At 37.3% G+C, this 27,411-nt stretch overlaps 6 protein-coding genes across 12 annotated transcripts; 3 read left to right on the forward strand and 3 right to left on the reverse strand.

Moving 5' to 3' along the window:
* Positions 1-1,711: 1,711 nt before the first annotated feature.
* Positions 1,712-9,484, reverse strand: LOC116021982 (SHUGOSHIN 1-like). Its single transcript, XM_031262518.1, has 11 exons — positions 9,378-9,484; positions 4,236-4,473; positions 3,436-3,602; positions 3,306-3,343; positions 3,046-3,154; positions 2,922-2,945; positions 2,756-2,824; positions 2,626-2,667; positions 2,437-2,533; positions 2,296-2,347; positions 1,712-2,189 (listed from the first exon to the last, which is right to left on the reverse strand). The coding sequence occupies exons 1-11, from the start codon at positions 9,423-9,425 to the stop codon at positions 1,907-1,909; spliced, it is 1,167 nt and encodes a 388-aa protein (XP_031118378.1). The 5' UTR covers positions 9,426-9,484; the 3' UTR covers positions 1,712-1,906.
* On the forward strand, positions 9,048-12,097 carry LOC116021981 (probable pectate lyase 5). The gene is made up of 4 exons (XM_031262517.1): positions 9,048-9,084; positions 9,332-9,542; positions 10,263-11,366; positions 11,815-12,097. The coding sequence occupies exons 2-4, from the start codon at positions 9,397-9,399 to the stop codon at positions 11,975-11,977; spliced, it is 1,413 nt and encodes a 470-aa protein (XP_031118377.1). The 5' UTR covers positions 9,048-9,084; positions 9,332-9,396; the 3' UTR covers positions 11,978-12,097.
* Positions 12,098-12,359: 262 nt separating this feature from the next.
* On the reverse strand, positions 12,360-17,801 carry LOC116022153 (glycine-rich RNA-binding protein RZ1C). 4 transcript variants are annotated; one of them, XM_031262740.1, is made up of 5 exons: positions 17,385-17,522; positions 15,363-16,511; positions 14,273-15,057; positions 12,892-13,430; positions 12,360-12,795 (listed from the first exon to the last, which is right to left on the reverse strand). In XM_031262740.1, the coding sequence occupies exons 3-5, from the start codon at positions 14,309-14,311 to the stop codon at positions 12,534-12,536; spliced, it is 840 nt and encodes a 279-aa protein (XP_031118600.1). In that variant the 5' UTR covers positions 14,312-15,057; positions 15,363-16,511; positions 17,385-17,522; the 3' UTR covers positions 12,360-12,533. The 4 variants fall into 4 exon arrangements, with proteins under 4 accessions (XP_031118600.1, XP_031118597.1, XP_031118599.1 ...); XM_031262737.1 differs by lacking the exons at positions 14,273-15,057; positions 15,363-16,511 and adding an exon at positions 17,689-17,801 and having other exon boundaries at positions 17,385-17,518; XM_031262739.1 differs by having other exon boundaries at positions 14,273-16,511.
* A 1,715-nt stretch (positions 17,802-19,516) lies between these two features.
* On the forward strand, positions 19,517-21,273 carry LOC116023155 (probable cysteine protease RD19D). Its single transcript, XM_031264129.1, has 4 exons — positions 19,517-20,047; positions 20,274-20,393; positions 20,499-20,742; positions 20,830-21,273. Exons 1-4 carry the CDS (start codon positions 19,574-19,576, stop codon positions 21,093-21,095), a joined length of 1,104 nt encoding a protein of 367 aa, XP_031119989.1. The 5' UTR covers positions 19,517-19,573; the 3' UTR covers positions 21,096-21,273.
* Positions 21,274-21,837: 564 nt separating this feature from the next.
* Positions 21,838-23,122, reverse strand: LOC116023660 (transcription factor bHLH52-like). Its single transcript, XM_031264660.1, has 2 exons — positions 22,337-23,122; positions 21,838-22,032 (listed from the first exon to the last, which is right to left on the reverse strand). The coding sequence occupies exons 1-2, from the start codon at positions 23,120-23,122 to the stop codon at positions 21,838-21,840; spliced, it is 981 nt and encodes a 326-aa protein (XP_031120520.1).
* A 1,286-nt stretch (positions 23,123-24,408) lies between these two features.
* LOC116021948 (U11/U12 small nuclear ribonucleoprotein 31 kDa protein) lies at positions 24,409-27,269 on the forward strand. 4 transcript variants are annotated; one of them, XR_004099099.1, is made up of 4 exons: positions 24,409-24,543; positions 24,758-25,627; positions 26,237-26,475; positions 27,068-27,269. XR_004099099.1 is itself a non-coding variant. In XM_031262483.1 (2 exons), exon 2 carries the CDS (start codon positions 24,772-24,774, stop codon positions 25,534-25,536), a length of 765 nt encoding a protein of 254 aa, XP_031118343.1. In that variant the 5' UTR covers positions 24,409-24,543; positions 24,758-24,771; the 3' UTR covers positions 25,537-25,864. The 4 variants fall into 4 exon arrangements, 1 of the variants encoding a protein (XP_031118343.1); XR_004099098.1 differs by lacking the exon at positions 26,237-26,475 and adding an exon at positions 26,504-26,562; XR_004099097.1 differs by lacking the exon at positions 26,237-26,475.
* Positions 27,270-27,411: the final 142 nt, after the last annotated feature.

The following is a 27,411-nucleotide window of genomic DNA, read 5'->3' on the forward strand; positions in this document are numbered from 1 at the left end:
TTTTTTTTTTTTTTTTTTTTTTTGAGTACTATGTGGCAAAGGCCTCCTTTATTTGGTGTTGTTAAAGATAATTTTTGGCGCTATTTTTGGCTCAAAATAGGGTGAGATTTGGTGCGTTCATTAGTGAAGATGTTTAGCTGCTAAAAGTGGTTAGCGTGATGGACCTAAAGCTAGCTGAATCTAGGGCAGTTAAAGAGCCTCTTACGTGACTTAATTAGGATGTTAAACTATATATGACCATGTCTTGTTGGTGTGAACCTTATTTGAGGTCTTTAACACTGGAAAGTTTAATTTGTCCTATGTGTGACTTGTTATTTAGGATTATCGAGTTTTAATGTTTTTGTTTATCGATGGTATTAAAATATTTTAGACATTTTTTTTTATGTGAGTATGGTGGGTGATATAACTATATAAATTTTTATATCTTTTTGTGGTTTTTTCATAATTTAAACAAATTAAGAAAATAGACAGTTCAGTTTTATAAATATTGTAAACTTAAAAGTTTATAATAATTATAAAATAGACCTTGTATTTTTTTTAAATTAAAACCCTTCGTCATTGATGAACCTTGATGGGCGACTATAATCCGTCTTTACTTTTTACAATAAAAGTTTTCATTTGAATCCACTCAAGGCTTGATTGAGTTAAAAATTATTCATATACCTTTAGAGGATGACGATAAATAGATGTGCATGTTATTTTAAGTGACAGTATGATAGTGCATGATATAGTAGTGGGAAGTCAATGGGTGCAGAAATTAAAAGGGTTCAAGGAGGGCAAGTTCTTGGCATGAACAATTATTTATTCATTTCTCACTTCACTGGTTGGTGTCTTGCACGTTGCTCACACGGACTTCAACTCTACCATAGTTTTCAATCCACACATTCAACATTAATTATTAGTTTGATTCAATACATACAATCCGTTACTTTTAACAACGAAACATCATTAATATGTAATTCATCAAAACATTTGTATTCAGGATGAAATAAACTGATGAATCCAAGTTCATATTCACTCAGATCACTGGCATGTTATTATTGTATTAAATTAAATTTTGTTCGTATTTAATTATTATGCATACTTTTCATCAACTCATCATAGCGAGATAGTTTTATTGATAAAAGAGAATAACGTAACATTTTTGTTATACTAATATTATACTCTGATTTTATGGTAGGTGTAACAGACCACCTCTCCAGCACTTCATCAGCAATCAACAGAAAGCCCGTCTAGAATAGCCCACGGACCAACTCGTATAACCCGAGTTATACAAGCTGAGTTGAAAACGGGGCCAGGTTGAAATTTCTGTAACCCAGTTCGACTAAAATGCGGGTTAAACAGGCCCAACCCAACGGGTTGGGCCCGTTTTGACAGGTAGGATGGTGGTATATTCTATAAGATTTCAAGTGAACCAATGATTGGAGATAACCTCGGTGGATGGTGGGTGTGTTCAGTGGTTTCTAAGCAGTTCAAAATGGAAAGCACATTACATCCAATTCAAGCAACAATCAATCTGGCAACAGAATCTATGAAATTATATTTGCTAATAAGCATAAAATAAAAAACAACAAAATAGAATATGACAGATTAGAGTCTAACTAGTTGACTCTTTCTGGCTGAAATTGGCAGGTTAACCAAATGTAGCAAACATTCTACCTGGGTTTGAGTTCTACATGGTCTCATTAATGAAATTTACAAGCTGGGAACATGCAAAAGTACACTTGATTGTCTTATGAAGGTCAAGGGTGCTGTTAGCAAAAGTCTTCCATTGTAGTACACAACAAACAGAAGACTGAACAAAATTACATACAACAAATAGGCAATGAAGCATGAAGACCAGATTGAGTAGTGAAGTGAAGATTTTTCTATAGCCCGCATACTTGAAAACCTTCATACTTCCAACTCATTCGCTTCTTCGCATTTTCACGTTCAATGGGATTTCCTTATAACATTGGACCTTCTTAGCTGCTTGCCTTAGGGGCCTACTCATAGAGGATCGTCCCAACTCTCGAGCTTCATTTCCTGAGCCATTATTGCTTTCTACATTCTCAGGTAATGTAGATGTGGAAGTTGAACCATTTTCCTGGATGGGATCATTACTTGGTTGACAAGGGCAAGTCTTGGAATCATCTATCTCAAGCAAATCTTCCTTCTTAAGCCTTGCAGATTGCCTTCTTACACTCAGCCTAAATAGGATGTAAATCCACAAAGAAATCATTTCTCCAAGAATATTTTACAAATCCAAACAGTAGCATGCATCACAAGCTCACAGCATATGCCACACAAACCTACCTTTTTCTTTCGGCGTTATTTTGGGATTGAACTTGTTTAGAAGGACCCAGACCTACATTGAGAAAGAAAGTTAAGAGCAAGAAGCTATATATATTGTTTCTGAAATGGAAATTGATTTCCAGATAAGGAAATTACACTCACTCTTTGACACCCGTCTCCTTTTTGTATTTTCAGGTTCACTGCCAACATTATCTACCTTGAAGGAATCCCCTGGCTCCTCAGACTTGATAGATTTCACCTTAAGATTGTGAAGCAGACAAGTAAAGATAAAATAAATACTAGCACAGCAGCACTCTCTTTCCATAGTAAACTTGTCAGTTGTCACTATACCTCATTATTTAAATATTGGCATGTTTCCTTCTTTGATTTGTCCTGATTAACAGTACAAAGTAAACACACAATTAATCCAAAGAATGGAAATTTTAACATCAAACTGATTCAAACAAATAAATACACCAACCTCTGCTTCTAACTTCTTGGCCTTAAGCAAACCATTTTTGCATCCAAGCTCATGTTGTAATGCTTTTAACTGATGTCAACCACACAGTGTATATACTAGCTTCAGTTATTTAAAATTCTAGGAGGAGATACAGCAGAGTATCTATCAAGGTATGTCAATTACTTACCCTATCTTTACCTGAGTTTAATTCCTGGAAAAAGAAGAAGAAGAAAGGAATATTAAGGCGTAATTAATCGAAGTTGGATAATAAAAATTAGTCTAATTTGAAATTGTGGAAAAGAGAAAAAAACCGCAAGCATCTGACTGTTGGATTGAGCAAGTTGCTGGTTCTGTTGCTGCAATTTCTGCATATTAGTCCTCATTTTCTGTATCTCAACGCCAGTTAATTCAATGATCTTACTATAGAAAATTAGTTATGGAAATCTCTATAAGAGGAAAATAAAAGTATAGAATTTCATTCAAAAGAGACTACTAACATGATGGCAACTCCTCCATTTCACTAAAAATACCATCATTATAAAACACAAATTATACAAGAATAGTAGGATACGTTCTGTCACCCAACATCTGTATCAATGCCATATTTTCCTGGAAGACAGTTTTAGGGAAACCCCACAGTAAGCTGAATCAACAACAGTTCTAATTTTATTAAGGTAAATTTATCACCATTAAAGCAATACCTTTTCAAGCTTTGCAATGTACTGTTTTGTATCCATGGTAATATTTTGTGGCTTCTCGTTTTGGTTAGACGTTCTCATTTGTGGTTGCAAGTTACTAATATCAGCAAGTGTCTTCCTTGCAGCTTTCCCAAAAGCAGTGTTTGCTGCTTTCTCTATCTTAGGCTTATCTAACAAATGAAAAAGAAAAACCAAATAGAATCCAAAGAAAAGTAACAAATTTTTAAAAATATATACTCCGTATATAATTATTATTTAAAATAAATAAATAAATAAATAAAGTTTCGCAAACTCCATTTCCAATATAAATATATTAAATCTGAGGAGGTATGGATGGATTAAAACATTTTCCATATAGTCTGGCAAACTTTCAGTACATGCAAAAATCATTCCAAACAGCCAAGCATCATGCTGTAATTCTTGACAGAAATGCAGCTAGATAGAATTAGGCATAGTTAAAGCAGAATACAATGTATTATTGGGCATCCAGTAATCATAATTCCGGAAAAAATAACAAAGTTTCCTAACCTGCATATCACTAATCTCGGTACTCAAATTATCCACTTTCACATAATTAATTACGAAAAAGAAAACCTTTCTGCGACGATACACATAAATATGCTAATATAGACCCAATCAGCTAAAACGTAAACAAATTTAGGAGAAATGACGCTGATTTTGGGGAAAAAACACCGTCCACCAGAGGAATTTGAGCTCAAAGATAAAATGAACACCGAATGAACTCAGAACTGAAACAATCAAATAAAATAAAGTTTATTTTAAGAAAATTGGATAAAGGTTACCTCCAGGAGGAGCAATCTTCTTCGAATCCAGTATCGCCAGACCTTCCATTTCTAGCATCACTAGAAACCCTAATTTCCCTCCCACTGGCCCCTGAATAGTGTACGTGGCCTGAATGTGTGTGAATGGTAGAGGTCTAGAGTGAAGAACTGACCGGCGGGAGATTCGACCTCCGTGACGGTGGAGCCGTGGACGGCGACGGCTTACCCAAGCGTCAGATTCCTCCGAGCTTATTTGAATCTGTTGCAGATTGGGAAGGCGGGAAATATATTTGTTATTTCGAAAACTTTGAGACTGAATTTACCAACCCAAACCCAATTTCAACAAATAAGGCCCGGGGTACTAAGAGCTACTCCTGTTAGGCCCATTTTCAACCCAAACTTTGCTCGGCCCAAATCTCAAATATAGGAAATGAACAAGAACTTTTGTCTTTAATGGTAGGTAAAAATACGGCAAATTAACCATGAACCACGGTCTACTTTGCATTGTAGATCTTGATTCAAAAATGACTTTCACATTGCGTACCTACAGTTGGCATATTTTGTATCTGCAGTTAATTGTTTTTGTAGCTGTAAACAAATTGAAGGCATAGCAAATGTTAATTATAGACACATAAATTGTTAACGTAAGATACAAAATATGTCAACTACAAACACATAAGATTTTAACTAACATCTTATGTGTCTACCGTTAGCATATTCTGTACTTGCAATTAACAATTTATGTGTCTGATGTTATTATGTTTTGTGTCTTTAATTACCATGTGCCTTCAATTTGTTTACAGGTACAAAAATTGTTAACTACAAGTACAAAAAATATTAACTACAGACACATAATTTTTGGACTAGGCTTTACAATGCAATATGAGCATTATAACAATTGTAAAAATATATTAATTTTTAATCATCGTCTTTAGAATTAGTTCCACTCATCGTATCAATTGTTCTCCGAAAGTCATCATTTCCAGTGAAGGTAATAGCATAATTTTTAATTTGACATATATTTAAATTAAAGGAAAATGTCACTTATTGACTCCAGAATGATTGTGTTATAGTCCAGTTTTCCTCTAATTTATGAATGCATTCATACTTTTTCCTCACTTCTTTTTAAAGTGGCTAATTTTATCCAAGAACACTTATCAATGGAGTAGTTTTATAGAGTATTTGTGCATATACATTATAGAAAGTTCATAGTAAAATAGAGTACAAAGAGATTTTGAAATTTTTTTCATTGAGCCCGAGGATAATAATATTATGCCCTCTCCTCCACATCCCCCTCATTGGTTGCATGGTCTTTTATAGTGAAAAATAATACTGAGTAATGTATCCATGGTGAAATAACATCCATCTCATTACCCTTTCATGGTGGAGTAATTGATCATTATAGTGAAATAATAGATCTTCATAACCCTTAATTGTAGGATAGTGGCCCTTAGGGAAAATTAAGGATATTTATTCCTTTATTTTTATAACATTTTAGCAATATTGGTTTTCAACAATTACACTTGACGGAGTTTTTTTTTTTTTTTAATACTACTGACTCTATTACAGTGCAGTATCTGTTCATAACTACTTTCTCAACCTATTGAAGCACAAGAATCAGTATTGTCTCCACTGAGACTCGAACCCACCACACTTGACGGAGTTAATTTCTTGAGTTACATGATTAATTTATCTTTCAAGTCACTATTGTTATTGACCCATTGGACCTATTCCCATCACTATTAATAACATCTTGAGAAATAACATTTTTATCATTGAATTTTAAAATATATTTTTTTTTAAAGGTAAACGTAGCTATTCCATTAATTCATAACATAAAACGTTTACATCAACGATCAATGAAATGGTAAACCATTCCTTACAGTCAGACATAGAAACAACTTTTCTAACTATGTTATAGAAAACTTGAATCGCAGACTGTTTCATAACTAGGAAGCTATGTTCCTTCAAGGAGCTTAAAGCTTCATCAAAGATCTGGATCTTCGTCATTATTCTTTTTTGCAAATTTTAAAATATAATTAATTGTAAACATAAAATATTTCTTTTCCATTACATATATACAATTATTAAAAGATTATCAACCTCTTCCAAATAAGTATTTTCCTTTTCCTTCTTTTGATACCTTTCTCAATGAACAAAGTAAGTGTGAGTTGTAGACTTTGGGGCAGATATAGCCAAGGTCGGTTTTTGAATTTCTTTTCGCCTCATCAAAATGGATAAAGTTAAGCATATATTGCTTCAATAAGCTGCCGAAATACACGTAGCTTTACCACTTATTTAGCCCCATTTATCCTCCAAAAATATTAATAATAAGCCCTTCATTTACATGAAATTAGCTTGCAGCCACGCTACTACAAAATACTCCGTAGGTGAAATTCGTATTGTAATCCTACTAAGAGACTAATATATACCTTTCATAGAGAATTAAACATAAACCTTATAGTCACACAATTAAATGTCCAACTAACTTAGTCAGAATTATCCAAAATATTAATAACTCAAAACCGTAAAACATTATTTTTAGTTATATAAAATAGGGAGAAGGTACAAATATATCATTGAACTATTTGGGGGATAGCAATTAAGCCACCGAACTGGAATAAACTCCAAATTCATCCCTGAACCTGAAAAAAAAGAGCAATTAGCATTTTAATTGCTATCCCCAAATAGTTCATTGCCTATTTGTAACTTTTCCCTATAAAATATATGATGTTTTCAATTAATACACGCACCATATTATACTGCGCAATCTATCCGACTATCGTAATTTACGGAAAGAACCCTTTAAGAAAAAGTAGGTTGCAATGTTGCATATAGTATTTTCACTATCTTTTCTTCCCTCTAATTAAAAATAGTAATCATGGCCGTCGGCCGAAACTGCAAAGTTGAAGAGAAATAAATAAATAAAACTTAAAAGGGTGGTGGTGTGTGGGGGGGGGAGGATAAACCCCAAAGCAAAACAAACAATAAATTGATAAACAACCCGCAAGCCCGCCTTGTGTAAGTGTATAAGTCTTGTTCTTAATTTAAAATATATATATATATATATATATAGATTCCTAATTTGCTTGGCAATAAATTGAAAAAAATCATCATACTTAAAATTGAAAGAAGATCCAAAATAGAGATCATATATTACCACAAGGAGTTTGGAAAAAATTACCAATTTAGAATTTAGAAAGTTACCAAAATATACATTCTCGCTTCTCTGGTATTTTAAATATATTTATGTATATATATTGCTTCTATTGAGATCATTCAGATAATATTGAAAAGTTTACTTGCAAGGTTACAATTCTAATGAAGACACTAAATTATAAACTCATAATTTGAGTTTAAAAAGGTCAAAAATTATAATGCTACAAGCTTGGAACTGCATTCTTAGGTAATTTCTTTATCACTAATCACTATGAGTAGTTAAACCTCAATAAGGATTTGAGTTCAAAGTGATGTTTATTTTATGCCTTGCTCTTAATTCATGAGATACTCTCTTTTAGGGTGATGTTCTTTTAGGGTTCTGAATACAAAGTGATGTTTATTTTAAGTGTATAAGTCTTGTTCTTAATTTAAAAATATCATATATATATATATATATATATATATATATATATATATATTGATTCCTAATTTGCTTGGCAAAAAATTGGAAAAAATCATCATACTTAAAATTGAAAGATGAGCCAAAAAAGAGATCATATATTACCATAAGGAGTTTGGAAAGAATTACAAGCTTAGAATTTAGAAAGTTACCAAAATATACATTCTCGCTTGTTTGGTATTTTAACTATATTTATGTCTATATTGGCTCTATTGAGATCATTCAGATAATATTGAAAAGTTTACTTGCAAGGATACAATTCTAATAAGACACTAAATTATAAACTCATAATTTGTTTGAGTTAAAAAGGTTCAAAAATTATAAAGCTACAAGCTTGGAACTACATTCTTAGGTAATTTCTCTATCACTAATCACTATGAGTAGTTAAACCTCAATAAGGATTTGAGTTCAAAGTGATGTTTATTTTATGCCTTGTTCTTAATTCAAGAGATACTCTCTTTTAGGGTGATGTTTTTTTAGGATTCTGAATTCAAAGTGATGCTCTTTTAGGATTGGGCACGGTTCGGATTCGAGTTCGACCTGCAGCTAAATGGTTCACCCGAAAAAATTCGTATGGGCCTGATGATTTCGGTTCAATTTTCGAAATTTTTTGAATGAACCATTTGGATGCGGGTCAAACATGAATCTGAATCGTGCCCAGCCCTAGGTGAAAGCGTTTGAGACTTTGAGGTGAGGAGTGAGAGGGGGAGCAGCGAAAATGAAGTGAGAGCCGATGTCTAAACCCTAGCATAAGCTTTATATACATGGGTAATTCGAGTTTCAGGTTAGATTCAAAATTTAAATGGGAGACCCGAAACCCGAACTGATTAATATAATTTACCTTGTATTTTTTTACGGGTATGGCCCGACAATAGTCTAATCCGACCTGAAAATCGCCAAACAGGTCGAACCCGCATTTTCGGGTTTGAACCCATTCTTGCCCAGCCCTACTGTCTTTGCACCGCTAATCACTAGACATCATTTCCTCCTCCTAAGCCTAAGGATCAGGCATTTACCAATTTTGACATCACTATGCCCCAAAAAAAACTGCTGACTCAAATCTCCTGGAAATTGTGGGTCCAAAAGGGAAGAATTGATTAAGCATAGCCGCTTTCTTGCTCACAAGTCTAAAGCTTTTCTGATTTTCCTCTTCTAGTCTAAGTATGGGTTCACACCATCCCAGAATGATTGGGATACAAGCTAGGAATGAGAGTCTTTGATTGGTCTAAGGGGGCTGCAATTCTGCAAAAGGTTCAGAGATGACTATATCTCCTCCATGCCTGGTGTCAACATCATAGCCTCCTCCTCCTCCATCACCCAAACCTGTTCTTTCCTCTTCTTGAATTTAAAACTGACCTAGAAAGAAGCACCCATACATTCTTTTCTTATTTTATTATCAATTTTGGATCTTTAAATCTTCACCATCATATGTTTCTGTTTTTATCTTATCAGGAACACCACAAAGCACAAAGCTTTTTAACCCCCCTAAATTTTGCAGCTTTAACTCACAGTGACAGTGAGGATTATCCAGAAGGAAGACATACCTGGTAACAAGTAACAAGAATGTTTCCAACAGCCATTGCCACCTGCATTCTTTTGTTCTGCCTGATCTTGAACTCCTCCTCACTTCCTTCCCAGATTGAGAATGCCACCTTCACCCTTACCGGCCAACACCCCAACCCTGAAGCTGTGATTCAAGAAGTTCAAAGGTAAAAGAAACTCAACATTGTGCAAAGCATTATATTACAGATTCTCACATTTGTGTTAATTTTATCCTTTAGCATTTTGAAGTGTCTATGAATCTCTCTTGTTTGCCACAATGTTTCCACATTGTCTATATCTCGGGTAAAATGGTCAGCATGCTCATCTGTTATCCTATTTGATACACAAAATATATTATAATTCATGAATATATATGATTGATATGCATGAATGTAGGAGTAATAAGTTTTAAACCAGTTTAAGTTACACAACTTACTGCCCAGGACCTTGTGGTCCAGTGGACCCAAGTTACTCCCTCATGTGGGATGTTGTGGGCTCTTTGTGCTTCAATCTAGTTATGAACAAATACTGTATTGTACTAGAGTCAATATCATTCAAAAAGTTATACAACTTACTGATTCAAAATAAAAAGTTCAATAGATTGTTCTTGTTGGGAGTAAAGTTGTAACCTTGTGATTATCAAGCCAACCCGTCCCTTTTAATCAATGTTTTTTCATATGTTAAGTGGTTAAGAAATTTTTGTTCATAAACATTTGCCACATAAAAATGGACAAACCTTGTGTTATGCATTGATTCTAGGTAGGGATTGTGAGTAAAATTTGAAATATGTCACTGTGGCCTGTGGGGTGCACTACTTCATAGCACATTTTCCCCTGTTTTTTTCTCACGCATTTTGGCGAACACTTACTATGCAAATGCAATCACAGGAAAGTAAACGAATCAGTATGGAGAAGAAACCTTTTCTTGTTAACAGAGAAGGACCAATGCCAGACAGGAAACCCTATTGACGACTGCTGGCGATGCGAACCGAACTGGGCCAACAACCTCCAGCAGCTAGCCGACTGCGCCATTGGCTTCGGCCGAGACGCGGCGGGCGGGAAAGGCGGCAAGATTTACGTAGTCTCCGACTCGTCGGACGACAGCGCCGTCGAGCCAAAGCCGGGAACTCTCCGCCACGCGGTGATCCAAACGGAGCCGCTCTGGATCGTCTTCGCGGCGGACATGACCATCGACCTCCGGCACGAGCTCGTCGTGAGCAGCTACAAGACGATCGACGGGCGCGGCTCCGCCGTGCGGATCACCGGCGTAGGCTGCATCATTCTCGAGTCCGTTAGCCACGTCATCATCCACAACCTGCAAATCTACAACTGCGCCCCCTCGAAGACAGAGGAGCTAGGGTTAAGCCCGACGCAGAGAGAGAAAAAATCCAAATCAGACGGCGACGGAATAACCGTTCGCATGTCGAACCACATATGGATCGATCACTGCGCTTTATCCAAGTGTACGGACGGCCTGATCGACGTCACGGAGGGGTCCACCGCGGTCACCATATCCAACAGCTATTTCTCCCACCACGACAAAGTCATGCTGTTGGGACACACCGACAGTGACGCCGCCGACGACGGAATGCAGGTGACCGTAGCGTTTAACCGGTTCGGAGAAGGCCTAGAGCAGAGGATGCCGAGGTGTAGGAGAGGGTATTTTCACGTGGTCAACAACGACTACACGTCGTGGGGACTGTACGCCATCGGCGGGAGCGGAAATCCGACCATCAACTGCCAGGGTAACCGCTTCACGGCGCCGGCGGATCCAAACTTGAAGGAGGTGACAAAGCGACTGGAGGCAGAGGAGAAGGAATGGGAAGATTGGAATTGGAGGTCAAACGGAGATGTAATGGAAAACGGAGCGTTCTTTGTACCCTCCGGTGACGGGAAAGATGATATTTACGCCAAAGCCTCCAGCACGGAGCCCATGTCCGGCGTTCTCATTGATCAGCTAATACAGAACGTCGGCGTCCTCTGTGGCCCCGGGTACTGCCCCACTAATTCTTTTTCTTTTCTTTTTCTTTTTTTTGCATTAGTTTTTTTTTTTTTTTTGGAAAAACCAATCTAAGCACTAGTCCATCTACTCTCATTCTTTACTCTTAATTTTTACTCCCACATTTTTAAAAAAATAGTCTATATCCACACTAGAGAATAAAATTTGAGAGTACATGTAGAACTCTAATGAGTATTTATCCCTCTGATCCACCCCACATTGCCCACACTATTGCTGAAGCCAAATTTTAAGTTGATAGGTTCTTAGTGAGATTCAAATCTTACATTGTAGTTGAAGCCAAGTTTTAGAGTGATCGATCGAATCAATTAAGCTAGCTCTATGGGACACTAATTTTTTGTATTTTGTGTTCCTTACATATATCTGTATTTATTAAAAATGTATCATTTTCAGTTCTCACAATAGTGCATTGTATGATTATAGGCTCACCGGCGGCGTCAAGCAAAGCGGCGACGGAAGTAGTAACTGGAACGGATACTTGGACGGCCGAATGAACTTTGGGGGCGGGGCTTCATCACCACAATCAGGCACTGTCACTATATTTTTGTCATTTTTTCTACTTCTTGTTAACTCTTTGATCTTTTAATACTAAAAGATAGAATGTAATATATTTATATTTAAGTAAGAGATCACAAGTTTGCTTCTCAGATGTATCAAATTATTCCTAAATTAGTGTTAGTCGTCTCCGGAAAATTTTACTTTAGTACAAAACCTAATTTTTGTCCATTTCAAGGTTAGATTTTTTATAGGTGGTCAAATTGGACAATTATCTAACATACAAGAATCTATAATTTACTTGGGGATTAAAAAAAATCACACAGGAAATAGAGATAAGCCTGCATTATGTACCCACTACATTACACAGGACAATTATCTCTCCTGTTTTTGGTTTTCAAAAAAAAAAACTAAAGCCCCTCTTTAATATCTCTGCCAATTGCTACAGTAAATAGAGCAGAAGCGGGAAAAAATGTTAAAACACCAAAATTAGGCATTAACTAATCTCACAACACTACTTTAAGTCATGATAAGGCATTCACATTTTGACTACCAAGTATCCACAAAGCAGATGGTCAAGAAAACTTGGGTAGTATCTTATAGAATCTAATAAAAGAAATAGTCAAGAAACATGAACATTAAAGCCTTCAGTAGCGGTCAAAGGAGGGGGAATGGCCGCCCCTTCGAGGGCGGTCATAAGGTCCTGCCCTGTCTCGGTAGCTTCTTCCACCCTCATATCGGGAAGGCCCTCCAACTCCAGCTCCATATCTGTCACCACCACCAACTCTTGGGCCTCCTCCATCCCGGCCATAGCCGCCGCCTCCTCTCTCTTTGCCATAGCCATTTTGTGGGAAACGATCAGGACCTCCATATCTATTGCCTGCAAACCGATCTCCACTTGGGGGATACCTAATCATAAATACAAGTTGTGATTCAAAACTTGTATGTTGCCTCTAAAAATTACGATGTTCTGCTGGATGAACTAAATGTTTCACGAAAGCATACCTGTCACTGACATACCGATCACGGCTTCCATAGCGATCATCTCTACTGTCAATTCTATCCCTATCAGCATAGTGCCCTCTGTCATATCGATCATCCAAGTATCTATCACGATCACTACCAAAGCGATCCCCCCGGGCACCAGCTCCACCAAACCTAGAGCGCGGAGGGGGTGTCATGGGACGGCCACCTCGACCACCACCTTCTAACGGGCAGTCTCGGGCCCAGTGACCTGGGCGACCACACCTGAAGCAGTTATCCTGCCCTGCAGACCTATCCGGTCCACCATAGCCACCATCCCTACCACCAGATGAGTAACCACGACCATAGCTATCCCTACCACCAGATGAGTAAACTTCACCATAGCCACCATGATCTATACCATCTCCCCCCATCCTCGGTTGCGCTTTGTTCACTGAGATCGTCCGCCCACCTAACTCCCTACCATGCATTTCTCTTATAGCATCATCCATTGCTCTGCGATCTCCAAATGTTAAAAACCCAAATCCACGAGGGCGGTGGGTATCTCTTTCCAGCATAACCTACATAAATCTAATGCATCAGTAAATGATGAAAAAGAACACAAGCAAAGCAAGGGAGGTAATGTAATTACAAGAAGTCAATATTTTTTTTAATTCAGCAAGGTTCATGCATCATGTGCACTTAGGAAAATGTATGCAATCTTAAACTTACCTCTGCTTTCAGAAAACCTTAGTTTCAGGGGTTAACCCTTGTTTAACAATCAATTGGGGCATGCTTGGCTCTTGCACCAAGCTCAACCTTATAATGATGTACAAAATACAATGTGATGAAGAGAGAAGCAAGCATATAAAAGATGATGAAAGGTTCTTTGTTTCTCAATTTCTTGGAGAACAGATAAGCAAAAACCTCATAGAAAGGGATGAAGAAAATAAAAGCAAAAAATAATTTACCCGGATTTGCAATTTTGGCCAATCCTTCTAGTTTTTATAATTGTGATAGTGGGCCTAATTTGATCAATTTTTGCCAATTCATCTACTTGGTCAAAATTACATATGACTAATTATAATTTATCATTTTATCCTCATAAAATCATACACCAGAAACACTTTTGTCCTACAGTAGCTAGAGACTTGAGGTGGCTGGAAATTGCAGTGTGTTTGTGGCAAAGTGTATACATGTGTTTTTGTTTGTCAATAGTGTGATTACACTAAAAGGTTAGGGGAGAAGTATAATTGACAATAAATTAATTTAGACTATGATGTGAGCTGGCCAAAATTGCAAAAACTGATATATTTGACAATGGAAGAATCATAATGCCTCACTTTGAGAAAGACATAGTGATGTGTGGATTATACTTTAATTTTAGATGACAATGCATCTTAAATGGCAAAGGAACTCTTACTTGTATTGAAGGATGTACAGTATTACAGATTCCCATCATCTGACATGTTAAGACAGTTATGTTACCTCAACTCTTGTTCTGTGTGATCAGAGGATCAACAACACAAACCACGCAACCACATACTAAAAACTTTATATACTCTTTGAGTTAACTAAGTACACCACTCGAACCAGCTTCAGAGCCTCAGTAATCTCTTCAACTTCGATCAAATTCTTATTGAACAAAAAAGTCCTAAAAATACAGTCAGTTTCAGCTGCTCAAACATGCTGCCAAAGTGATAGTTACTTGGAAGAATGGTGGCTGGAAGAAAGTCTATAGAGAAATTTCCCATTAAAACTTTGGTAATTGTTTGCAGCTTTAATTTCAATCAATTACCACATAGCTTGCCCCATTTTAACTAAGCCATCATTGCATCAACTAATCCTTGTTAACAGCAATTACCAACTAATCCACTTTAACTTTTCATATCATCCGCAAATCACCCATAACTGATTAGTTCACTAAGGCCAGAGGAAACAAGTACAAACCAGAAACAGATCCATCTGAGTTCTGACAGTAGCTTAGCCCTGATGTTACTGGAGCAAGCAGGGCAGTAGCGGTCCTAGTGGACAATCAGAATTGCCCCACAGAGCAGTGTGAAGTCAATTTATCCCAAAAACAAATACTAACTCAAATGAAATGCTAATCTTGAGCCTTTAGTTGCATGCTGACATCAGCTGATCCTAAATGTTAACCGCTACAACCTTAGCCACAAACAGAGCACCAGAAAGCAGTGGAACCACAATCTGAATGGCAAATAGAAACGAATGAACTATCTAAAGAGGCCAAAGTAAACACAAGAAAGTAGAAAGAATAAATCTTTTACTACTAGCTCTTGGATAGCAACAGTGGCACAAGCAACTGTCAAATTGCACAAGAAAGATGAAGAAATTAGCATCACTGGCTTCATCTTATTCTGCATCATGGCTGATGCGAGCTGAGAGCGACCATAGCTTCACAACTTGGTAACAGCTCACAGGCTACTTGGAATTCAATGACACAACTGAAATAGACCATTTAGCCTAAGTGTTTCAGAAACATGAGAAGTTACCATATTTGCCAGTTGCTGCTCAATTAAACTGAAACAATTGGATTTGAGACCTAGAAGTTCTCTTGCAACGGAATATATCAACTCAAAGCTCCTCACCACATCTCTAAAGTAGCAATAAGAAACCTCTTGATCTCACCATTGGTAGCATCTGGGCAGTGTTTCAGTTCTACTAACATGAAGTCCTAGGGGCTTAGTGATGAAGAGAATTCATGGGAGAAACAAATCAATGACCTCCAATCAGAACTAACAAAACAACAGACAACAATTTTCAAATCCATTACATTGTCAAGAGTGATGTCTGAAGTTGACTGACGTTCAACAAGATAATAAACCATACATTTACAATACTGAAGAAAGTTCAACTAGAAGCTTCTGCACGCTTTATTACCCATCAGGTTCCATGTAGAGCAACTGTCTAGCAACTTAGGAAAATCTAAGTCAACCCATAATAGTGTTGAAGTCTTGAAGTAGACACCGGGTTTGTCTACACGCAAGATGTTCATGTCTGAACAGAACTTCCAGACTCTAAAAACGTGGAAAATGCACAATGGTTGCTTGCAACTAAATCACTAAAATAAAGTGTACGCTAACCAAAACGATCTGGAACTCTCTTCTCCCCATGCAAAAGGTTGTCTTGATTAGAACTTAACTATCATGTAAATGCTATGTGCTCATCACTGCAGGCAAAAATTATATACGCAATTGCTGGTGTCTGGTGACATCACACAGTTGCTGAGTCCAATTCTTCAATGAATCAACCAATCAAATGTCAACATCATATGCTGGGAACATCTCATATTGCATTCCCACCCCCATTTCTAATAAAGAAAACATCACATGCTGAGAATTCATTGAAGAAAAAAGGTCTACAGGAAGCCAGATCATGTACGCCTTCCTATTCAACCAATTCAAGGCAACTAACCACAATAAAGTAGAATGCACACTTGTCCAGAAAAACCAGCTGCCCAAAAACAACCCACAAAATTGATGCAAGCTGTGTTGCATGTTAGCATGCAATTTGATTTAGATAATGCCTTCCCATGAACAACTCTAGGAAATCAAATAATAAAAACAAACTGCTGAACAGAATCTAGCAACACAAACAACCGTGCACATTCCATTGAACCACACATCCTCAAAATGTTCCATCTAAGATATTCCAAAGACCCCAGCAAAATCATATTCAAAAAAAATGAAATAAATTAATATTATCACAGTGAAAGGAGAAGAAAAACTTTCAACTTCCTAAATTTAAAAAACTTCTGAATTCAAACTCTAAGCTCAAAGGAGAAGCAAGAAAGACATGAAATGCAATACAAGCAACATGGCTGGGAAAGAAAAGGAAGTACTAACTAACCTCAAAAGGTTTCAATTCTTGATTATAGATCAATGTCCAGAACATATGACTTATTTCATGTGTGAAAAACAAAGAAATACAAGATAATATATTCTTTAAAATGTGTTTCTTTATCATTAGAAGGTTTTAAACAAATACTATTAAGCTGTGTTTTGTGATTGTAGGACAGAAAAAGACACATTCTACTGTTAAAATATTAGAACTGATAAAAACTGACCTAAAAATTATTCCATAACTGATAGCCCAAATATCTGAAGTTTTAGAGTCATGAATTGTATGAAGTATTGGAATACATTTATTATTATATAGAAATATAGTAGTAGCATCTCTCTTTGTATTTTCAGAAAGACATGAATTCTTACTCATGCTTTATCAAGGGACTACCATATTTTAATTCTGTAGCTTTTAAGAAATCAAATGAAAAAGCAACTTCCCAAATATGAAAGAATCCCGCACCACTAAACCCCATTGCTCAACAAACTTAATCTAAATTCGTAATTTGTTTCCAAAACCACCCAACAAAAAGTTCCTAGTTTCTTCCATTCTCCGGCCAGGAGAACAGATGGCACACGAAATACACGTATGACATATGCACATTCTGAACACGACTGAATTTCAGTATAAGAATTTTAAAAAACGATGCCTAATACGGGTGAAATCCAAACCTGAGAGTCGACGACTTTGCCGAAACGGCTAAAAGCATCTTCAAGCTGACGCTCAGTGATGTCCCATGACAACCCTCCCACAAATATGCGATACTCTGACTCCTTCGCCGACATCCTTCGCTCTCTTATCGTAACTTCGAAACAAAATTACAAAAAAAAAAAAAAAAAAGGTCACGAAACCTGATATGAGCAGATGAACAGTTACAATTTTACAACAGAGAAGCAATACACGATAAATTAACGCACTCACGAACTCAAATATCACGACTACAAATTCAAGCCTGCACGAAATATAGAAAGATACCTTCTTTTTTCACTTGCGAGCCCGAGAAGACGAGAAGAGAATGCTCGGCACCCTGTGGTTCTTCGGAGTTACAAAACCCTAGAAACCGAAAAGGGGTCCTCGTTAATTTTAAATTTTTTATTAGCTACGTTGTTTTTCCATTCATTCTCAAACCCACCCCTATATATTTTCTGAAATTCCAAATGATACCACTTCAACTTCTAAAATACATTAAGGTTGTGTTTGGAAATCATTTTATGAGTTTCTAGTATTTGGATGAAATTGACAAATTCAGTCAACAAGAAAATATTTTTCGTTGTCTGAAAAAAAAAATCTAGTCAATTTTCGTCCACTCGTAACAATGTTTTCACTGGAAACTAGTTTTAAAAAAATGATAAATAATATTATTTTTAATATTATTATATTCTAAATAAAATATTTAAAAGGTTTAATTATATAATTTTATTCATTTTTCATAAAATGAACCAAACTCAAAAAGATAATTTTCTATTGTGCAGCTAAACATGGAAACTGAACATATTTTCTAGAAAATGACTCATTTTCAAAAATTATTTTCCTATTTTTCAAATGGACCCTAAAAGGGAATAATCAAAATGTAGTTAGACTCTTTATTTTTTAATCTATAATTAAATCTTTAAACTTATCCGAATGTAGTTATCAAAAGATAACGGACTAATTTTGTTTGTATGACATTTAATGTGACATATTTATCCCCAACAAACATATTTAAAAAATTAAAATATCATCAGCCTAAAGGAAAAGTTGGTCATACAAACTCAAAAGAGAACGGGTTAATTTTGTTTGTATGACATTTATCGCCCCAAAATTAATGTTGCGTCTTTATCCTACAAAAAAAAAATTATTACAAAAATTTAAATATCATCGACCTAACGGAGAAGTTGGTCAAACTTTTTCATTCATGCCAATCTAGACATATAAGATACTTTTTTTTCCTTCCAAATCGACATGGAAGAAGAATTCATGACAGATTGGCTGCCATGACACCTTTTTTTAATATAATTATTTTAATTTTTAATAATTGTTTGAAAAATAATAGCATAGTGTCATGTAACGGTTGTTTATAGTAGTAATAAGCCGGAATGAGTTAATTGTATCATTTCAACAAATTTAAGATTAATTTGAGAGATTTTATTAGTTTGAATATCTAATTACATTTTAGTATATGTATAGTTAGAGAGCTATTTAATATTAAAAAAAAAAAAGAAGAGCTATTTAATCAGTTGTTACTAAGTTACAAAAGGTCTCCATTAATGCCGAAAAAAAAAAAGCCCACAACAATTGATATATTTTAAAAAAATTTGGTACTCATTTTTTTAATGCAATTAATTTTATTACATTGTAATATTTATTCATCTATACTTTTTTAATCGGTTGAAGCATAATAGTTAATATTACATTATTACTCACTTGTGACTTGTGAGCATTATACACGGGTTCTTCTAATGTGGTGCCTTTTGTGGGCAATGAGTTCACTTGTGACTTGTGAACATTATACACGGGTTCTTCTAATGTGGTGCGTTTTGTGGGCAACGAGTATAATACGGGTGAAATTTACATTTTTGCCATAATTATTTTTCTAATTTGAAAAACCAAGTGGCGGGGAGAAGATGTAGCTTTGTATACGTGGGCGATAGACAGAAGGTCTTACGTAAAGCCAATCCACGTGCTTGTCAAGGAGGACGAGCTTTTTGCATGGCGTTGGGCGGCGCCGCTATGGCAAAACCAAATTGCCAGAATTACCCCCATCGTCATTCTAGTACAAAACCAAATTGCACGATAGATGCATTCAAACCGACAAAGCCGCCGGACCGCCGGATTAAACTAATTGATCGAGCAGCAGGCCAGGGTTGCCGGAGGGGGTCTAATGTACGCAAAACTCCTCGCCGTCGTTCTAACATGCGCACATCTCGCATTCGCTACTTCAGCCGCCTCCCAGCACGGCTTAAATATCCGACAGGTGACCGACGATGAAATCCCCGCCGCCGGCGAAAACCTCCTCGGCACCGCCACCGAGGTGAGGTTCAAATCCTTCATGCAGGAGCACGGGAAAGCGTACGATACACACGAAGAGTACGTGTACCGCCTCGGAGTGTTCGCGAAGAACCTGATCAGGGCGGCGGAGCACCAAATCCTGGACCCCACCGCCGTCCACGGCGTCACTCGATTCTCCGACCTCACCGCGGACGAGTTTGAAAAGATGTATATGGGAGTTCTCAAAGGCCCTGCCCGGGATTCCTTACTCGGCGGCAAAGAGGAGGCGCCACGGTTGGACGTGAGTGGCTTGCCGGACAATTTTGACTGGAGGGATAAAGGTGCCGTAACTGAAGTCAAGATGCAGGTTAGTATAATTTAGTATAATTAAGCATTTATTGTTTCTGGTATCTTACAGTATAGTGTTATACCATCTTATAATCTAAGATTAGACTAAAATTACCCACTTGAGTCATAATGCACATAGGAACCAAATCAAATTGAATTTAATCAATTTGTTTCTCTTTTCAGCTAATTTAGACTGAATTCAATCAATTAACTAGTTTAACTCATTACATTATAAATTTATCTAGGGATCTTGTGGGTCATGTTGGGCATTTAGCACCACCGGAGCCATTGAAGGAGCCAACTTCATTGCAACTGGGAAGCTGCTTAATCTCAGCGAGCAACAGCTTGTAGATTGTGATCACACGGTATATATACATATATCTATCATCTATATATGCACGGAACGGAATTGCAATTAAGTTTCACTGATCGATCTGATCTTTATTTAATTTCCCTGCGGGCTTGTGAAGTGTGACATAAAGGACAAGAGCGCCTGTGATGATGGATGCTCAGGCGGCCTGATGACAAATGCTTACGAGTACCTGATCGAGTCTGGAGGCATAGAAGAAGAGGCTTCTTACCCTTACACGGGGAAGAGCGGAGATTGCAGATTTGAATCGGAGAAAGTAGCAGTCAAGGTTGGGAATTTCACCAATCTCCCTGCCGATGAAGACCAAATGGCCGCTTATTTAGTAAATCATGGCCCCCTTGCAGGTAATTTCTAAACTCGATCTGATCTAATCAAATATATAACGAACACAAATTAAAGCAAAATCATCTTGATTGATATGATGGATGCAGTTGGGATAAATGCGGTGTATATGCACACATACATGGGAGGAGTTTCGTGCCCTCTTATATGCAGCAAGAGACGCCTCAACCATGGTGTTCTCCTGGTTGGTTATGGTAAAAAGGGATTCTCGATTCTGAGATTAGGGTTCAAGCCCTACTGGATTATTAAGAACTCGTGGGGAAAGGATTGGGGAGAGGAAGGCTATTTCCGGATGTGCAGAGGGCACGGCATGTGTGGAATCAACACCATGGTCTCCGCCGTGATAACCCAGTAGCTAGCTACATCTCATCTTAAGGCCGCCGGCAGGCAGCATGTAACGTACTTTGGTGTTCAACTTTAAAAATAATGTTAGTTGTAGCATTGATCAATATGAGTTATGTTGTTCTCTATTTATATATATACTACGGAGTAGTTTGTATCACAGTTGTCTCATGACCACTAGATACTCATGAGCAATGAGTGAGTCCTAATTATAGGACAGTAAGTTTGTATTATATTATACTATTATATTATATACTATTATTTTTAAGAGATAAAAGTCCACGATTATTACTACTTTAAAAAAATGATTAAAAAAATGAGAGTGCAGGACTAGTGACACTAATTTCACTAATGTATCACATTGAGTTGAATGGTCAGACCAAGTTGATTGTAACTTATATCACAGTGAGTTGAACAATCAACTCTGATACTTTTGGTTGGTTATATGACAGTGAATAATTTGATGAAAAATTGCATGTGACATTAAAAATTGACTAAGGAAAACTCATATTCATGTAATTGAATGTAAAGTAATATAATTAATCAACAAACAATACTTGACCATTTCTTGTAAGAGATCAGAGGAATTTAATTACAATATCCATATATATTCCGTAATTCGGATTACAATATCCATATATATTCCGTAACTCGGTATATAAAAGAAAAATTTACTATGCGTTAGCAACCTATAAAATGTGCAATATATAATATAAAAAGCTCAAGAAATTGCAAGCGTTAACTTAATTAGCTTCCTAGCTAATTGGATCGGAGTTTAATTTTGTGTCGAAGCTTGGGGGCGAGGCTTGATCGAGCTGATGGGCATTTGGTAGTGATTGAATGAACTTTTGTGGAACCAAACACTTGTCATTTGAGTACAACTTTTCTTGAATCAACACTGACCCAACGAGAGTCTCCAGTTCTTGACTCATATATGTCTCCCCACTTTCCTGCAATAATAATATAATAACTATCAAGCCAAGCACAAATTATATCATTATTAAGATGGATAACTATAAAGTTAATTAATATCACTAATTAGTGGGAAGCTCAACAGTTGTAACATCTAATTACCCTACCCACAATCCCTATGAACCAATCTAGTTGAGTTACTCGTGGACTAACATCTAATTAAAGTGATGACAAGATTGAAAATTTTAAACCTAAATTTAACAGCAATTTACTTATGAACGGCTCGTCTATGAACTAATTGAACCGCTCGTCCGAGCTAACGACATTGATCTAATTAATTACCTGTGATGAGTGGTGGCAGGATTGAAGCACTGAAAGTTGAGTTTGCATGAATTTGATGTAATTATAACCGGCCTGAAACATCTCGGCGGTGTTCATCTTCTGGCCGCCGGGAATGAGCTTCCCCAGCTCCTGCGTCTTCTCCGCGATCCTCCTCCTCCTCTCCCTCGCCGCGATGCTCTGAGCCGACAGCGTCTTCACGCCGCACTTTCCGCTATTATCGTTCTTCTTCGCCGCCACCTCAGTCTCCCCGCCATCACAATACGCAGGGATCGGGAGCTCCGGCAAAAGGCTCTCCCGCGCCAATGACGACGAAGGAGGCGGCGCCGGAGGCTTCAAATCTTGGAGTAGAGAAAAGTCCGGAATTAAGGCGGCGCCGAAACAATTATGAGTAATTTCCGGTGCGAAATTGTCGTGGTAGAGTTTCTGGCGTTTCGGATGCGCCTGGAATTCGAGTTCCTGTGGAAAGGAATATTCCGCCGCCGCCGCCTGCGGCGGAGAAACGTAGTTGTCGGAGAAAATGAACTCGCCGGAGTTGAAAAGAGGATCAAAAGGAAACAACGCCGACGACGACTCTGGTAGAAGAAAACTGCGGTTGTTGAAGCCGAAAAGATGCTCCGCCGGCGGCGGCGGCGCGTCAAGCTGGTCGTCATCTACTAATGTTTGCTGACGTGGGAAGAAAGGAGGTGACGTCATAACAAGACCAGAAGCGTCCAAGGTTTCGCTGAAGTTAAGGTAGTGATCATCATGACTAATTTCCCAGTTGGAGCAGTAGCTTAAACTCGTCATTTCTAAAAGCTTAATTGCAAGTTCGATCTTTCTGAAAATGCTAACAATAATCAAAATATGAAAAACTACAGTTAGTTAGTGTAATAAGTAGACAAAATAGCGGATAGGGGAGAGAGAGAGAGATACCTGCGACAGAAGATAGTGTAGATACTATGTTGTCTTTAAGGTTCCGAGATATGCTAATGTGTTGTTGAATGACACACAGACACAGTAGACAAAAGTGAAGAAGGTTCTGTTGGAGATTCTACGTACAGTTAGTTACGTAGCTTAGCTGCTTAATGCCTATATTACAGGGAGAGACGTGGGAAGTTACCGAGAGAGACGGGGAGTTATAATTTTCCGGCGTAACTAACTCCTGCTAATTATGAGAGTATTATTTTATAACCTAATTATCCATCATATTTCTTTAAATTCTATATTCTACTATGCGACTCATGCTAAGAATCAAATAAATTTTGCAACATCTTGTGTTAATTACAGATTAAGCATCTATTTAAAACTTCGAAAATATTATACGAAAAAAATGATTTTTAGAATTTTTTTTTTTGAAAAAAAAAATTAATTTGCTAGTATTTAGGTGAAGGTTATATAATTTTTTTTTTCATGATTTGAAGTTAAGAAATTACAAATTTTTAATGTTTGATTCATTTTTCTTAAATAAACATATTATTTGTTATATTAGCTCGTTCAAAAAAGATTCATGGGGGATCGAGATCTCCCCCGTGTGGTTCATCCTAAGTAACTAACCTAATATGTGCATTTTTCTCTTGGAATCGTACCATCCATGGCGAGTGATATCGTAATTTAAGAGAAATGCTGCTTATGTCAAACCCACCATTCAAATTAGGAGACTTCCTCGTCCAAGCTCTCATCATAATTTTTTTTAAAAAAAATTAGATTTGTTTTAACGGTTTTTTCCCTCATATTTTATCTTTCCTAATCAAACTTACAAAAATTTATAAAAAATCGCCAAAAAACTCCACTGATAAGGATGTTCTAATACCGAATGATATTTGATAAATTCTGAAACACTAATTTAAAAATACACATTGAATATTAAATTATTCGTGCAATGTTCGTGGTAACTAGTAAATAAATATAAATATGAAAATATAATTAGCACCAAAACAACCTAACTAGTTAAATAAATAAGATTATGATTCAATTGTAATTTTTTTTTTGTTTTGTTAATATTGATGTGATATTTATTCGTTAACATGCTTCATTATATTACTCGCTGGATTTAAGAGATATATTTTACATTTTTTTAATTAATTACTTAAGGTAGATTGAGTTGAACAAAATGATGAATTTATAATCGCAATTGAAGATTTTAAAAAGAACTTTCCCTTGTTCAGCCGTTCTCACCATTTTCGTCGGGGAAAATAGCCGGTGAATTCAAATCATCACCTTGAACAAAGGTATACTGTCATCCGCCATGAACTTGTACCTCACTTTCAACTAAGTCAATCGCTCTCCTGTGATGGATGCAAGATATTAAATATAAAATTTTTGCAGAGTTCTTTGCAAAGCATTTATTTACCCAACTGTATCAATAGCACCGCGCTGCACCCTAGCTGTTTGATTAAATTCCTAAGAAGAATAGCAATTTAACTCTTTCACTTCTTTTCTCAGTGATCCACACAGAAATGTCGCGGAAGAGAAATTACAGCGACGAGGATGAAGACGACACCTTTTACTACCGCTATGCCTCCGCCCCTCTACCACCGTCATCCTCCAAAACCCTAACCACTGCTACTAACACTTCCAAAGGCGGCGGCGCCCGCCTAGCTCCGTCCAAATCCACGGTCTACGTAAGCAACCTAGATTTCTCCCTCACCAATTCCGACGTCCACACCATATTCTCCACATTCGGCAAGGTCGCCAAGGTAACCGTTCTCAAGGACCGGGTGACCCGGAAAAGCCGTGGCGTGGCGTTCGTCCTATTCGTCTCCCGTGAGGATGCGATCAAAGCTGCTAAAGGAATTGACAAAAAAGTCCTCAACGGCCGGACCTTATCGGCCTCGATTGCAGCCGATAACGGCCGGGCAGCGGAGTTTATCCGGCGGAAGGTGTATGCGGATAAGAGCCGGTGCTACGAGTGCGGTGTGGAAGGGCACTTGTCCTATGAGTGCCCTAAGAATCAGCTTGGCCCTAGGGAAAGGCCGGAGCCGTCAAAGAAAGGGCGGAGGAGAGGTGGGGGTGACGGTAGGGTTAAAGGGGGTCGGGAGGAGGAGGAGGAGGAGGAAGAAGAAGATGAAGGAGAGGCTTTCGTGGACGACAATTGGGCTTCCGCAGTGGATGGAGGTGCAGAGGATAGACTATTAAGCGCAGGAGACACTGAGGAAACGAAGAACGTGAAGAGGGAGAAGAGAAAAGGATATTTTAGTGATGAGAGTGAAGAAGATGACTGATTTTCTCAAGAACCAAACCTGGGGACAATATGAGCTGCATTATAGTTGTCAGACTAGGATGGTGAAGTTTAGAAGGAGAAATTCTCTAAAGGTATGAACTTTATACTGAGCTCACTTCTATAGTTCTACCATACATCATTTGGATTCGTTTTTGTGTTTATGTAATGGAATGATATGGTTTTTTCCAATCAATATTGAGTTTGATGCAGTATGATACTTCTGTATATGAAACTTTGTAGATAGTGCATAGACAACTTCCATTTTTGGTGCATTTTTCTTTCTCAGCTGGTTTTGTGCAAATGATTCTGGTGGACAAAGAAGTGGAAAATACTTGCAAATTGTTTAGATCAACATATAACTCTTTGTTAACACTAACGAAGAGAGGACTCACATTGTACAGATATTAATGTGATTGCCAAACTATAAGCCAAGATTGCCAAGTTGGTCGGGCTGTTGACTGGTAACCACAATGTTACAAGTTCTATTCCCGCGCCTGTTGGCCTTCTTGGTTTGAGCCATTAGTTATGAACAACTTAGACTGGTTTACATTGTCACTAAAAAAGATAGCCACATTTCACCACATAATGGAGATGAAGTGCATCATGTTTAACGTAAATTTCACATCATGGAAATAACATACTACTTACTAGCTGTATTTTCAATTTCCATAATCTCTCTCATGATCTGGACAAACTCATAGATCTTTGTTAGAGAGAGAGAGACTTGGAAAACTCTCCTTCTCCATGCACCACTTAGGCCTTAGCCCACACATTCAACTTGGGGCACCTGCTTCTGATCAGAAGTTGCCGAAGGTTTCATAGGCATAAAACCAGCCGGCAGTACCCAACGAGAGCAACATCACAAACCCAAAATTCTCACCTTCAAAGTACACGATATGTCTCCCGGTACTCTCTCCAGCAACTTTGCACATTTTGTGAGGTCCTTACTCTTCTCCTTTGATCTTCAGATTTTCTACCAAATACATATGGCTGCAGTCAAAATACAATTTTGTTTCCTCTCGAAAAAGTAAGATTTTCTTCTTTGCAGGTGAATGAATGGAAGTGTTAAAATTTAGGCCTTACCTTATTATCAATTACTCAACCCAGAACTTAGCCTGGGAAAGGATAAGAGGGGTGTGATGGGGCCTTGTCCCTCTACACATCATCAACATGGTCAAGTGCAATCATAGATTATCAAATTGCTTTGCCATTTTGAATGAAAACTGGGTTTTCTTGTTGACTACTTTTGTGATTTTACTGTGTATTCAACCATTGAAAACCTTGTGGTCTCCTTCACAATCAAAGGTCCAGTAGACAGTTCCTGACATCAAGTGGAACCTATCTTGAGATAGATTGTGGGAATAGCCTTTTTTGTTCAAATCAAAATGCGTCTAACCTTCCCTGAAATACTGGCTTGCTGTTTCAACTTGGGATTATACATGCTTGTTTATCAACCTAAAATGATTTCAGTTGTGGACAATAGTATTTTCATGATTTCCAGGATCTTTAACGATTGTCTTTGTTATTTACAGGAGCTCCTGAGAACAACCAGACTCAATTAAGTAGATGTTAAAGATATTCCCAAGCAATTAGAACACTCAAACTCTCATCAAGTCCTTACACAGGATACTCTTGTACTGTATTTGATAATAATTCTTTCTTTTGTAAGCGCAAGCTTGGCCTTTGGTTTTAAAATTCTGCCCTGCTGTGTCAGGCTGGGTATCTTTCTTTAAATGTGCATTGAATGTATCGGTTTAGGACTTAGCATCCGCATCAATGGGGTTATTTCATGGTTTTTAGGGGTTTTTGTAAGTGTGATTAGGAAAGAGAAAGCGGGAGGAAATGAAAAAAATAAGATTAAAAAAAAATTAAAATA

The sequence above is a fragment of the Ipomoea triloba genome, chromosome 6, assembly GCF_003576645.1.
Source record: "Ipomoea triloba cultivar NCNSP0323 chromosome 6, ASM357664v1".
In the NCBI taxonomy this organism is placed as follows: Eukaryota; Viridiplantae; Streptophyta; class Magnoliopsida; order Solanales; family Convolvulaceae; genus Ipomoea; species Ipomoea triloba.